At 41.5% G+C, this 14,216-nt stretch overlaps 7 protein-coding genes across 7 annotated transcripts; 4 read left to right on the forward strand and 3 right to left on the reverse strand. All coding sequences in view use genetic code 12, as the record gives it.

Moving 5' to 3' along the window:
• Positions 1 to 510: 510 nt before the first annotated feature.
• Positions 511 to 1,584, forward strand: PEX19 (Pex19p; the record flags this gene model as incomplete). The annotated part of the gene is made up of 1 exon (XM_051750268.1): positions 511 to 1,584. One exon carries the CDS (start codon positions 511 to 513, stop codon positions 1,582 to 1,584), a length of 1,074 nt encoding a protein of 357 aa, XP_051610431.1.
• Positions 1,585 to 1,637: 53 nt separating this feature from the next.
• On the reverse strand, positions 1,638 to 3,920 carry KGF57_001099 (AAA family ATPase; the record flags this gene model as incomplete). The annotated part of the gene is made up of 1 exon (XM_051750269.1): positions 1,638 to 3,920. One exon carries the CDS (start codon positions 3,918 to 3,920, stop codon positions 1,638 to 1,640), a length of 2,283 nt encoding a protein of 760 aa, XP_051610432.1.
• Positions 3,921 to 4,140: 220 nt separating this feature from the next.
• KGF57_001100 (uncharacterized protein) lies at positions 4,141 to 4,938 on the forward strand (the record flags this gene model as incomplete). Its single annotated transcript, XM_051750272.1, has 1 exon — positions 4,141 to 4,938. The coding sequence occupies one exon, from the start codon at positions 4,141 to 4,143 to the stop codon at positions 4,936 to 4,938; it is 798 nt and encodes a 265-aa protein (XP_051610433.1).
• Positions 4,939 to 4,969: 31 nt separating this feature from the next.
• SKI2 (SKI complex RNA helicase subunit) lies at positions 4,970 to 8,734 on the reverse strand (the record flags this gene model as incomplete). The annotated part of the gene is made up of 1 exon (XM_051750273.1): positions 4,970 to 8,734. The coding sequence occupies one exon, from the start codon at positions 8,732 to 8,734 to the stop codon at positions 4,970 to 4,972; it is 3,765 nt and encodes a 1,254-aa protein (XP_051610434.1).
• A 310-nt stretch (positions 8,735 to 9,044) lies between these two features.
• Positions 9,045 to 9,521, forward strand: KGF57_001102 (E2 SUMO-conjugating protein; the record flags this gene model as incomplete). The annotated part of the gene is made up of 1 exon (XM_051750274.1): positions 9,045 to 9,521. One exon carries the CDS (start codon positions 9,045 to 9,047, stop codon positions 9,519 to 9,521), a length of 477 nt encoding a protein of 158 aa, XP_051610435.1.
• Positions 9,522 to 9,615: 94 nt separating this feature from the next.
• Positions 9,616 to 10,983, reverse strand: KGF57_001103 (fructose-2,6-bisphosphatase; the record flags this gene model as incomplete). The annotated part of the gene is made up of 1 exon (XM_051750275.1): positions 9,616 to 10,983. The coding sequence occupies one exon, from the start codon at positions 10,981 to 10,983 to the stop codon at positions 9,616 to 9,618; it is 1,368 nt and encodes a 455-aa protein (XP_051610436.1).
• A 667-nt stretch (positions 10,984 to 11,650) lies between these two features.
• Positions 11,651 to 14,071, forward strand: SSY5 (Ssy5p; the record flags this gene model as incomplete). The annotated part of the gene is made up of 1 exon (XM_051750276.1): positions 11,651 to 14,071. One exon carries the CDS (start codon positions 11,651 to 11,653, stop codon positions 14,069 to 14,071), a length of 2,421 nt encoding a protein of 806 aa, XP_051610437.1.
• Positions 14,072 to 14,216: the final 145 nt, after the last annotated feature.

The raw sequence follows: 14,216 nt of genomic DNA on the forward strand, positions 1-14,216 counted from the left end.
GATTCATCAGATGTGGAAGTATATAGTGCTCTTTCGAAAATCTAACGCGTGTCTCGAAAGTCTATCCGTGGTTCATATAGTGCTCCTTTCTCATTCTGCTGTCCATGCTAATGCATTGTGGCTCGTGCATGCACTTGGTTTCGATGCACTCGTTGGTTCTTGCTGGTTTTGCAACCAAGTATCAAACCAGAGGTGGTAGCGTCGTTTCTAGTCATTGTCATAAATATTGTATTATAAATGCGACACTTATGTTTTGCGACCTTAATTTTGCTTATAATCTTTTTTTTTTCCCCTCCTTTCCCTTTGTTTCTCTGCCCCACATTCATCTATTCAATTTTCATTCATTCACACTCATTTTTTTTTTTTTCCTCCCTCGTATGAGAAATAGGAAAAGGAAAAAAATTTAGAATAAACCGTGAAAATTTGTATAAGAGTACATATATCAGTCCTTGTTTTATTTAAAAATCTGATAGAAAACAGTTGATATCTAATTAGATACTTATATTCACCATGTCAGAAGAAATCAATAACAAGCCCGTTTTAGCATCGACTACTGCACAAAATACTAGTAAATCAGCAGATACCACCGCTACTGCTGCTGCTGCTGCTACTCAAAACGACAGGGTCGATGATGCTGCTGCTGCTGCTCCTGCTACTGCCAGCTCTCAAGACAAATCAGAAGACAAAATCAAATCAAGCTCCGGTGGAGACGATGTTGACGACTTGGATGATTTATTAGATGACTTTGCCGATGACGTGCTCAATAAACCACCGGGATCTGCCCTTGAGAGCCAATCACAGACAGGATCCACTACCAAGAAGGATGCCAAAGATGGCTCTGGTCCTTCGACCGACCCAGTTGATGAAGATTTCCAAAATTCTGTTGCTGAATTAATCAAGGATATGAAAATTGACGATCCCGAAACCCAAAAACAATTTGAAACGTTAGTTAAACAATTTGAAACTAACCATCGATCGGAAGCTGAGTCTGGTGCGCAACAGAACGCCAATTTCGATTATGTCATGAAGGAAACCATGGAGAGATTACGTAAATCGGGTGAGGATATTGACTCTAAAATTAAAAATGACTCATCAGGTACTAACCCCGAGGATATATTGACTCAACTTCTTGCAGGAATGAATGAAAGTGGATTGGGTGGTGGAGATATGGACATGAGTAAATTGTTGATGGATATGTTGGAACAATTGAGCTCAAAGGAGGTGTTGTATGAGCCCATCAAGGATTTGAACACTAAATTCCCTCAATACTTAAAGGACAATAAGGATAAATTGAGTCAGGAACAATACACAAACTATAGCAAACAGTACGACATATCTAATGAAATCTTGAAAGTGTTCAACAGTGACAATTATAATGATTCAAATAAGGCACAACGAGATCAAATCAATGCCTTGTTGGAAAGCTTGCAAGAGTTGGGGCAACCTCCAACCGAGCTAGTTGGGGATTCTGGTGACTTTTTGCCTGGTTTTGGTGGTGCTGGTAAAGACGGACTTGATTTTGATGGCAAAGATTTGCCAGGAGATTTGGAAAAGAGTTTGCAAGAAGGGTGTCAACAGCAGTGATAGAGCACACCAAATAAATTGTAAATGCACAACGTCGTCTACTTTGAAGATGTCTATAGATTTAATCCTGCCCTTTTAGAAAACTGTTCGTAATACAGCAACATCTCTGGTGTAATACCACGAGTGATTTCTCGTAAAGCATGTTCAAAATGTCTGTTTTCAACATGTTGCGCATTGCGATCTTCCATGATTGCATTCAACCCCGCCTCTTGACATAACAACGTGACTTCAGCACCTGAACAACCCTCAGTGAGTTTAGCATATTGTGACAAATCAACGTCAACTAAATCAAATTTACGACAGCATTTGGTCAATATTTGCAATCTCGCTTCATAATTCGGCGGAGCCACGTATATGTGTCTGTCCAACCTACCAGGTCTGAGCAATGCCGCATCTATATCTGCTGGTTTATTAGTGGCACCAACAATGACAACCCCTTTCAACTCCTCCACACCGTCAATCTCGTTCAACAATGAAGTCAAGACATTTTTCGAGGCAGTGGTTCCTCCTCCATCGCCATCGCCATCGCCATCGCGGTCACTGGCAATGGCGTCGATTTCATCCAAGAATATAATCGATGGAGCAGCTGCACGAGCTTTGCGGAAAACTTCCCGAATTGTTCGTTCACTTTCACCCACGTATTTGTTGAAGATTTCTGGACCTTTGATTGCCAAAAAATTGAGTCCTGATTCAGTTGCAAGTGCCTTTGCTGTTAGGGTCTTGGAACAGCCAGGCGGACCATATAGAAGCACTCCCTTGGGGGCACTAACACCTAATTTTGCAAATGACGCTGACGCTTCCAACGGTAGCTGGACGACTTCAACGAGTTTTCTCTTCAAGTCCTCTTGTCCACCAATATCAGACCAGTACACCTTTGGCATTTCCAAGAAAATTTCTCGCATAGCAGAAGGTCTTACTTCACCTAAAGCTTCAAGCACATCGTTCAAATTCATTTTGATATCCTTTTGCAGTACTACACCACTAGCCAATCCTCTATTGATAGCTTTCATTACCGCCTCTCGGCACAAAGCTGTCAAGTCAGCCCCAACGTAACCGTGAGTCTTTGTTGCCACAAGCGCGATGTCCTCCTCAGTTAAATCGTATTTTTCCTTGTTCATTTTATCAAACTGTTTCTGTAGGATATCTTGTCTTGCCTCAACATCGGGGATACCGATTTCAATTTCTTGATCAAATCGACCAGGTCGACGCAAAGCTATGTCGATTGCATTTGGTCGATTTGTAGCACCAACAACGACTATCCGCCCGCTGTTATCCATTCCATCCATCATCGTCAATAGTGTAGCAACAACACGACTTTCTGTCTCTCCAGAATCGTCCGAATTACGCGATGGAGCAAGCGAGTCAATCTCATCCATCAAGATAATCGATGGTTGAAATTGTGAAGCCTCTTCAAATATCTCACGAATTGCACCCTCAGTTTCTCCCAAGTACTTGGAGACAATGGAAGGACCATTTATTGTCAAAACGTGTGCATCTATATCGTTTGCGGCGCTTCGAAGAAGCATTGTCTTTCCAGTTCCTGGTGGGCCATGGAGCAATATACCTCTGGGAGGTGAAATGCCGAAATCAGAAAATAGCGTAGGGTTATGCAAGGGAAGTCCAATGTTTGACTTGAGTAGGCTGATTTGCTTTGCAAGCCCGCCCACTTGTGAAAAGCAAGGTGGACGCGGTAAAAGTGGATATTTCGTAATGGAGGGAGATGTTTCGTCAGTTTTCTCGATTGTAGCTTGTGGTGTGTAGATGTATGCGGGCGAAACTGTTCGTATCGGGCCGTTGTCTTCGTCAGATATAGACAATTTGTTCAACCTGGCGTCTATATCACCTTGTACGTCTATCACTGTGAGTTTGTTGTCGCCGTTGCCAATCTGCAAACCTGGATAAATTAACCCAACGTCTTCCAAGACAGGTATTGATTCGCTATCTCCATGTATGGTCACTGTCAGAGCATAAGGTGGCTGTCCATTGAATTTCTCAATGTTGACTCTATCTCCTAAAAGCAAACCACTGAGTTGTCTATAGCTATGCGATAGAGCGACAACATTCTTCCTTGATATATCGTCAGACGGTACAGCAACAGCTATTACACCGGGCAGCCCATTGAGTTGATTCACATACACAAAGTCTTTTGGTTTCAACTCTAAAGCTTCAAAAACTTCCAGATTCAAGTAGACATTGGCTATGGTCTTGAGTTTAGTAGATGATAAGTGCGGACGAACGATGAATGATTTGGGAATTTTTACCTTCTTGGTGGTTGATTGAGATGATGGGTCAGCTGTCGGAGCCTGTTTCTTCTTAGCCGATGATTTCGATGACATTGTGCGGACACCGATGTCTTTACAAATCGATCCAATCTGATAATTTGAATTTCCAATGACTAAAAAAAGAGAGCTTAAAAAAGAAAAAAAAAAATAGAAGACGATGAGTTGCAAAAGTGCACCTTTCTTCAACAACTTTAAATTGCCCGCAACTCTATATCAACGGAATAGACGCTTTAATGGGTAAAACGCTACTACTACTACTACTACTACTACTGCTATGATACAATCTTCAAACATTATAAGAAACACAGCAATACGACTATCGCTATTATTGAGAAGACACGTGAGCACAAGAGTACTACCAAGATACCAACAAATCTATAGTAACCCCACGCCTTCATTTTTGAATCATTTCACCTTTATAGATAACTTGACACAGACGCATAGTTTCCAGAAGGACGAGCCAAGGTTACGAGCACAAAGAGATAGCTCAAATATACTTCAGCGGGTGTCCAGCGCACCCAGTGATGCCAGCTACCGACAGCATGTGCAATCCCTAATAAACTATGTTGACCCAGTGAAGTTCCTGAATGAAGAGCTTGCGTGTATCTCCAATGGACTCACTAATTTGGAACTACGAATAGAGAATGATGAAGGGCATGTTTCATTTATCGAAACTGATCGACTTCGACGACTAGGGAAAACCACGTTCCAGCTTGCCTTGGTTAATCAATTCAGGATCTTCCAAAATGTTGGCTTCTTATCATATTCAGAAACGGATATTGAGTCGGATCTTGCTTGGCTATTGAATGATGAAACAATTGTCGAGTTTATGAAATTGAATGGGCTTGCGAATTGTGTTGCGATGAACAGGGAACTACTAATTAATGAAAACCTTGCTCGATTCGAATTCGAAACAAAGAAAAAGATGGTATTCAGTGCTACGGCTATTGGAAGTTTTTTTACTTTGGTCGGATTGATGCAGTTCAAACCCAGACCAGGTCTGCTGGAATTAATGGATAAGATCATCAATGGAAAACGAGGCGTCTTCGGCATATTGAAGCAAAGTGCCTAATGCGTGTATATACAAATCATCTATCTAGCACCTATAGATATAGCGATGCACAGAATACGATATCTCTCTTGATCTTTTCTTGTGCTTCAGCCATCTTCAAATGCAATTTCGAATCGCCAATAATCAAAGCAGCATTCTTCACCTCACGGCATATTTCATCCAATCGAGTAATGACTCTGACAATCGTACCTTCGGACTCAACGCTAATTTCCATGATTTCGTTAAAACTCAACCCATTAGCCCATTCATATACAACATTCACCAACGCAAATCGTTTACTCTCGACAAAATCTTCCTCCTCTGACGTCAAAGACACTCTCTTTTCAATAAACACTCGAAGCAACTTGTCGGCAATCTCTAGTATCCTGGTTTTACCCTTCTCCAACCTAGGTGTAATCAACGGTGGTTCTTCTTCTTGAGTTCTGCCTTCATAAACAAAACACGATAAAAGTGCCACAATCTCAGACGGTTCAAAATCACCAAGGAAATTATCAAGGACCAACTCAGTAAGGATCAACTCCCAACCAGAGTTGATTTCACATGCGACTCTTCCTTTCAACACTACATTGTGCTTTTCGTCAATGAAACCAAGAGTCTCGAGGACTTCTAATCTTTGTTCATAGTCTGGCAAGAGATCCAAATTCTCATCTGAGATTAACTTTTCAAGTCCCTCCAACTCCTTTTGAAGAAGATGCATTTTTCGATACTCGGCATAATGCTGGGCAAAGTTCGAACAAGTGTACGCTTGCAACTCATAGATCTTTGCATAAATGTTTTCCTTCTCAACGCACATATCATGGAGAGAGATCTGATTCGTTTGAGCGAAGCTGATTTCATCTAGCCTGTTTTGACTCCTGAGAATCAATCTTATTTGCTCCTCCGCTTGCTTAACGTCTTCACTGTTGTTTTCCACAACTCGTCCAATAGGCACCTTCAAGGCATATTTGCAAATAAATTGAACGCTCTCGTATGGTACCGACACTACTTTTAGGCCACCACCGTATCTAATTTTGGCAAAGTTATTCACCAAGTAGTCACGGATTGGTATGTATGGCAACTTGAAATTCTCCTCGGTTGTGTCGTATGCACTTCCGTGATGGAATGTGAGTAAGAATATACTGTCATTAACACTGTCAGACTTTACAACAAATCCAATTCTCGATACTGACTCTTTGTCACGGAAACACACGAGTCTTCCAATCCTCAACAATTGTGACTTCAATATCGGCGATTTATGAATGTCAACCACACATTGACCATAAACGTCTTCATACTCAAGCATGAGCTTGCAAGTCTCCTCGACATTCTTCAAATCGCATTCCTTGCATGGTGACAAAACTAAGCTGCTTATTGTGTTTGTCAAAGCCTCATGACGCTTTTTGTTCTCGGGAAGTAGAACCTGGGTGGAGTTCTCACTGAATGAGTGCTTGATCATTTCTTCAACCTTCAACGCTTCGATCCTGAGCAAGTTCAAGATCATATTATATGTCAACCTAAACTGAGATTGCAATTTTGTAGGAGTTCCCAATGCAACCTCTTTAAAATCGGTAGGCGATAATGCTTCATTGTAGGCCATGACAATCACAGTACCTGTAGCATCCAAACCTCTTCTACCAGCTCTCCCAGACATTTGAGTAAATTCACCCGGTAAAAGATTTCTAAACCCCCTACCATCGTGCTTTCTGGTCGAGCTGAACACAACTGTTCTGGTGGGCAAGTTCAATCCCATTGCAAAAGTTTCTGTGGCAAACAAGACTTTCACCAACGTCTTGGCAAACAATATTTCAATGCATTCTTTCACAATAGGCAATAGACCTCCATGGTGTACGGCTATTCCTCGACTAAGCATCTCTCTAATCTTCAAAATTTGCGGCAATTCACGATCCTCCTTTTTCAATCTTCCAACTGCTCGATCTATGAACATGTGGATTTCAGATTTTTCCTTGGCGGTACAGAAATCGACACCGTGTAAGGAGTCAGCATATGTTTCACACTTCTTTTTCGAAAACACGAATATAACTGCTGGTAGCAAATTATTCAGCCTCATATAATGTACCAATTCTGGCCATGTGTTTTTGTTTGGACCATCAGTGCCGAACCTCCTCGGACCGGAAAAGTTTCCGTGATTGGACAGTCCTCCACGACCGCCACGACCGCCACGACCGCCATGACCGCCACGGCCATCCCCGCCTCTGCCACCTCTTCCAACTGCTTTGTTACCACCTCTCGCTGTTCCGCCTGGTCCACCTCTACTTCCAGAGCCCATTGTAGTTGATGGAAGTGCCTTTTTAGTGTTTCCCGCTTCAAGCAAAGATTTGTGAGCCTTAAATTCGCTCTCAAGGAACCTCCTATTTGAGTCAACTACTTTGAATAGTTTGTTTTTTGCTGAGATGAAGATCTCCAATGGCACGGGTCTTTTTGGTGTTGAAATAACATAGATGTCCTTCTGTTTCGTTCTACCAACCCAATTGGCAAACTCAAACGTGTTTGGAACAGTGGCCGATAGTAAAATGTACTTGACATGGTCAGGTAACATGATGATCACTTCTTCCCAAACGACACCACGATCTATATCATTCACGTAATGCACTTCATCAAAAATGACAAACTCAACATCTCTAATCAAATCCGCTCCACGATACAACATCGATCGCAAAATTTCAGTTGTCATAATGAGACAGTTGGCTTCAGGATTGATCTGAACATCACCAGTGATCAATCCAACATCTATATCCTTGAATGTTTCTTTGAAATCTCTAAACTTTTGATTAGACAATGCTTTGATAGGGGATGTGTATATACACTTTGTCATGTTCCTCTTTGCCATTGCAATTGCATACTCAGCCACAACTGTTTTACCTGCAGAAGTGTGAGCGGCCACAAATACAGAATCACCTTGTTCTAAATGAAACACTGCTTCCTTTTGGAAAGTGTCAAGTTCAAAGGGCCATGTTCTCGCCATATTGGGGACCAATTCGTTGAAGTCCTCAATTTTGTGATCCAAGTCGACTACGTGAGCCCAGTCACGCTTCTCCACCGGTTTCTTCTCGTCATATCTATATGACTTGTAATCAAACGGTACCAATCCTTCTATTTCATTTGCATCAAAAGGGAGCTCTGCCTTTGGTTCAGACTTTGTGTTTTCGTTATGCACTCTATCCAATAAAGTACGCTCCTTAACAATTTCATTTGTTTCTTCATTCAGATCCACGTCTTCCTTCTGCAAGTCATCTAAGTCTGCTAGATTTTGTGTGTCCCCAACTTCCAACCCTCGTGAGAGTCCTGGTGGCACATCAAACAACCCATACTCATTTCTATGCAAGTTTGCTGTGGTATCTTTGACTTCACGATCTATCGAGGCTTGCTGTAACAAACCACCCGGTTGGAAGGGTAGAAACCCTGACTTTCCTCTTATGCTTTCGCTTTTTGAAGAGTAGTCTCTGTTGATACTCAAAGAATTTGACCCGGTGGCATTCACTTGATTGAGATCAACTTCTTCACGGTAGCCCGAGATTTTTCCTTGAATTCCAGATCTCTTGAAACGGATCTTTGTCCGATTTAGACTGGACGGGTTAATTACCAAATTGTGAATAATCTTTTCTCTGTTGACGTCTGGTTTCGTTTGTACAAGATCAAGCAATTCCCAATTCAATTCTGCGGATGGCTTCAAAAAGTCGTCAATGAGTTGTTTATTCTTTTCATCTTTGGATGGCTTTGGAAAAGTATACGTTGCATCTTTGTACGGATCCGCACTCAATGGGGAGTCCTTATTGCCGGTGAGCTCTTCTATAAGCATTTGATTTGGACGGAGAGACTGTCTCTATGAAAACAACAACGGGTTGAAGAGAACCTTTATGAAGCCAAAGTAACGCGCAGATTGGCATTTCAAGAGGAAAAATAAAAATAAAAAAAAAAAAAACCTTTTTCCCAAATCATCAAAACAATTATGAAGCTCACACAAGTCTACTTCTCACCTCACCTCTACTCGACATCTCCCAGCTTTAGTTCATCTACACTGTTTATTTTATTTCGGTCTACTGTTATTACTTAATACTTTATAAATCTTGGGGCTCTTCATTCACAACAACTGAGCACACACTTTGAAAATGTCACTTCGCAATATCAGATTACAAGAGGAAAGAAAGCAATGGAGAAAAGATCATCCATTCGGCTTTTTTGCTAAACCGGTGAAGGGTGCCGATGGATCCTTAGACTTAACTGTGTGGAAGGCAGGCATTCCAGGAAAAGCAGGTACAATATGGGAAGGTGGAATTTACCCAATTAGGTTAGACTTCCCGGCGGAGTACCCATCAAAGCCACCAAAGGTCAAATTTCCTCCAGGATTCTACCATCCGAACATCTACCCCAGTGGGACTGTTTGCTTGAGTATTTTGAACGAAGATCAGGATTGGAAGCCGGCAATAACCTTGAAACAAATACTATTGGGAGTGCAAGAGTTATTAAACACGCCCAATCCCGATTCGCCAGCTCAAGAGCCAGCTTGGAAAGCCTTCAGTAAAGATCCGGCATTGTATGAGAAGAAAGTATTGGATCAAGTTAAGAAATACCCACATACTGTATAGCTACTTACGTTTATCTAATGAAAATGAATAAATTGAATCATCTGCAATGTAATTCATTACAGCTCTATTATCTCACGTAGACTATATTCATATTCTAAATCACATCACCGCTATGTAACAAATCTCTACTTTTGAAAATGGTTTCGCCGGATTTCGCCTCTCCCAACTGTGACGTTCCTTTTTCCTTGTATGTGCTGACGGCTGGAATGTCGGCTTTGAGTCTCGAAACTAACGTAGAGTATGCTCTGGGCTCCAACTTGATCAAGGTGTGCAAGGGTATAGACATCCACGGACTTTCCTCTTGCGGAACATTCATGAAATATGCATAAAGGCACCGCAATACAGCTTGATGGGTGATTATAAGGATGTTCTCCTGACGCTCCAACTCCATAATAATGGGCTCCAATCGTATGACAATGTCCCTATAAGATTCCCCACCACGATATCTGTATTCATATTTGTTGTCGTCTCTTGCTTTGAAATCTTCTGGAAATGCCTTTTCAATTTCCTCGTACGTCATTCCATCACACTCACCGGCATCTAGTTCATCCAATGCTTTCCATTGTAATTTCTTGTAAGGCAAAAACGAGGCGGTTTGTTGCGTACGCTTCAAAGTTGAAGTCCACACTGTCAAGTTCGTGTGCTTGTGCTCTTCTCCCAATGACTTGAGAACAAGTTCAGGTAACTTTTTAGCATACCTCCATCCACGTTCTGACAAATTGGCATCGCCACCAATTTGTCCAGTTAGGTTGAATTCTGACTCACCATGTCTCGACAACCAGATGCTTCTGGGTTTTATGTGTAAATTCATCACGTAATATACAATACGACTTTCCAAGTAGGTCTCTATTCGATTCAAGATGATCTGGGAATTAACATTCACTAGCTTGACAAACGTCAATTCCGAATCTGTTGTCGCATCCATCGACTCATACACAGATTCGTAAAACTCAATCCTCTTGAGGAAATCTGTCATAGCAAATTCGTTAGGTTTTGCAACGTAGTCAGGAGAAGTTGTCTTTACATCCATAATGTTCTGCAATATGAGCTCCTTATCATCACACCAACTCTCCAAAAACATGGGCTCAATGTAGTTTTCACGACATAACTTCAAAATCCTATCTCTCCTCTCGCGAGTGGAGTTTGTAGCGTCCAAAATCCCCACGACCCCATTTTCTTCGACGAACCAATTCATCATGTCTTTTATGGCCAAGTCTATGGCTTGTTTTCTGTAAGCCATGCCTTCTTCGTTCTTTGGGTCAAAAAACTCGGCATTTACGGCAGTTTCCTTGGCCACCTCGCGCCTATAGTTTCCGACATTAAAGCACTTGGACTTGATCGACAACCATGACAAGTACCGAACAATTTTCTGCGATATAAGGGACTTACCACGAGCTGGTAATCCGACCATGACCACGCAAACTCTGACATTCTCAACATGAGATATCGAATACACTGGCATGATTGAATCTGATAGTCAAGCTCTGAAACTATGTGTGATAAAGAAAAATGGCTCTAAAAAAAATAGTTTGTGGGGTCGAATGAGATATCCGTCGTCGCCTTTTTTTTTTTTTTTTGCAGTGCTGAGAACAGGGGAAAGAAAAAAAAAAAAATAGAGGATTATCAGTGAACGGTTGGAATCTTTTGGTGGTTTGACAAATTTCACTCCATGCAGTTATGTACAAAGCCAAAGTAAGATTGAATATGATATGATGTGATCTTATGAAGATGCGTTTGAACTGATGTGGGTTATAGAAGAATTTCTTCGAAAGGGAGAGAAGAGAGACAATGCAGTGCATAAAAAAGTCTGTCTGTCTGGAGTTATAGTCGTGTGTTGCATTTTCTCCGCTTAATGTACTTGTGTACCTCTAATGATGTACATGTTCCGATTTCATCCTTTACAGAGACACAAGAGATATTACAGAGAGAGAGAAATAAAAAAAAAGAAAAAAAAGAGAGAGGTCAGGTGATTATGTCACGTGGATGTCTTAATTAAACTTGCAAGAAAAAAAAAAATGAATGCTTCCTTTACAACTCAAATTTCATCTCACAAAGTTCGCCTCGTATATCTGCAATTCAACAGTAATCACATTGCCAATACCCATCCACTCTTCTTTCCACATTAAACAATGAGAAGATTCCTCTCCAGAGCAAATAAAGCTGATGATGATGCGGACTTGAGTCAAGATATGCAGAATCTGAGGGGTCAGGGTCAAGATGACGCCAAATCTAGAACATCATCCTCATTACGGCCCACCAAAAGTAATATATCACATGAGTCGTACGACTCGGTGCGAGAACTAAGACCGATGTTCGGTGGGGTAACCAACCAACAGCCACTGCTGGTACTACCTCTGCTGCTGCTGCTGCTGCTGCTGCTGCACAACCCATCTGAAACAGGCTTTTTCGATACTGGGTTGAATCTCAATCCACTGATCATGAGCCCAAATGACACGACAACTATAGGACCATCCAGCAGCAAGCACTCGACAACACAAGGAGGAGGAGGCAGCTCGCTTTTCTCCAGCAAGCAATCTTTTTCAACAAAACAATCGTCTTATCAGAGCACCAACACCGCAAAACGGCCTTTCCAGTACAACTATAGCCAGCCCTTGCAGGTTCTCGATTTGGAAAACAGCGATAATCGAGATGAGAGGAGTTATCATGACCGTGTTTGTGATGCTCTCAAGAAGTTGAGTCAGGATCTAGCGTACATTTTGATGCAATACAATAGCTCGAGTGTTAATATATCTACAACGGTGGTGAGTTGTATTGATTGTTTCAAAGAGTTCAACAGCAGCATTAGAGAAAAACAGGATTCACATATCAGCACTTGTAATAATTTGAATTTGAGAAAGATAGTCAAGTACTATCTCCATTTTTATGACAATTTACTAAAGAATGATGTTTATATCAAGTTGAGGCTACTATTGGTGAAACATTTCAATGATTTTGCCTCAATGTTCAGTGATAATGCCAGCGATAATAATGTTATTGTCAAACCACAGAATTTTGCAATAGGGGCAGACGGTGTTGGACATTTTCCCAATCAAGATTCTATTGCCCGTATAATGGACAGAATTGCACGAACAAACACTTCCGTTCTGGAACAAAATGGCTCATTTATAGCGCCAATAATGAGGGGAGTATCCTTGCGCTTGAGTATATTGTGTCTCTACTTCGGTTATCCTGATCCACAAGACATGCACTACAAACTAACTCAGAGTATCCATGACGTATATGAGGATATACACGTTGTTGTAGTGAGAAATCAAATAGAGCCTGCTTCCGCTAAAGTTCAAAATACGCCACCAGCTAGATCAATCTCAACAGGACACAAGCCGCTACTGCTGAGTCCTATCCACAAATTCAAATTACCATTTAGAGTACCTACAGACCCATTGGAACCTCCCATATCCATTTCAATATCGACCGAGAGCTCCAACCGAGTCTCTGGAACCATGGGTGGCTACGTGTATCCAAAAATAGATCTCACAAAGCAACCGCAACTCAAGAGCTATGCATCCAGTAAGTTTGCAATATCGTGTGGTCACGTATGCTTGGACCCCCAGGACTCGTCTCATTATTGCAACATTGCTTCACCATCAGCGGCATTGATATCTTTGTATAAGCTGGCTTTAACTGCGCAATATCAGAGACAAGCTGGTCAGAGTAGCGACAGTCATGTTGCTTATGGGGCAATATTGAATGAGTTGGAGGAAATGTTTCCTTTGAAGAAGGTCAAGGTGCAAGAAAACCATTCTGCAGAACATTACGAAATGCGCAATTTACCACAGGTCAGGTTCGGACAAATTATATGGGGTGAACGTACTTTGATTAACTTGTCGGAAACTCCCAATGAGATCAGTGGACTCGTTGAGCGCAAACTTTCAGATTTGGCCATTATCAAAGTCAATAAGCATTTGAAGTGCTCTTATAATTACTTGGGAGACGATGTACAATTCAACGAGTACGATCCTGCACTCATATTGGATAATTTATATGTCCGCAAAGTACTAAATTTTAAGCGATTCAAGCCAAGAACAATCAAGGAAAACATCGACGAGGTTGATTCCGACCTATCATCCACGTCGTCTCAAGAGGAGCTGAGCAACTATAATGGCATACCTGTGTTCAAATACGGGTCGACAACAAAGTACACTCGCGGTAATTTGAATGGAATTAAATTGGTTTATTGGCTCGATGGAGCAATGCACTCGTCGGAATTTATAGTCAACTCAATAGAGCACAACTCGGCATTTGCTAGTGGAGGTGATAGTGGAAGTTGGGTGCTTGCAAAACTACAAGATTTGGATTCGAATGCGAGCGGTTTGGGTGTTTTGGGAATGTTGCATTCGTACGATGGTGAGTTTAAGCAGTTTGGCTTGTTTACTCCAATGTGTGAAATCTTGAACCGGTTGGAAGAAGTTACTAATATTAAGTGGGGTGTTGTTGGTTGTGAAGAGGTGGAAGAGGATAAGAAAAAGAGCGGAGGTGCGATGGATCATCGAGTTGAGAAGAAATTGATGGCTGAAAGTGAGGTTGATTAAGGTCCAGCTACTTAATCAGAGTAGTATTTTTGTGCACGAATACTATGTGAAAATGCATGTACCGAGTTTTACGTGACTACGATTGATATTCTTTTGCACGACTGGGAAAATAGAAGGTAGATATTGTACTATCGCATTAGCACGG

This window comes from Candida theae (assembly GCF_024610275.1).
Source record: "Candida theae strain CBS 12239 chromosome Unknown scaffold31, whole genome shotgun sequence".
Classification (NCBI taxonomy): Eukaryota; Fungi; Ascomycota; class Pichiomycetes; order Serinales; family Debaryomycetaceae; genus Lodderomyces; species Lodderomyces theae.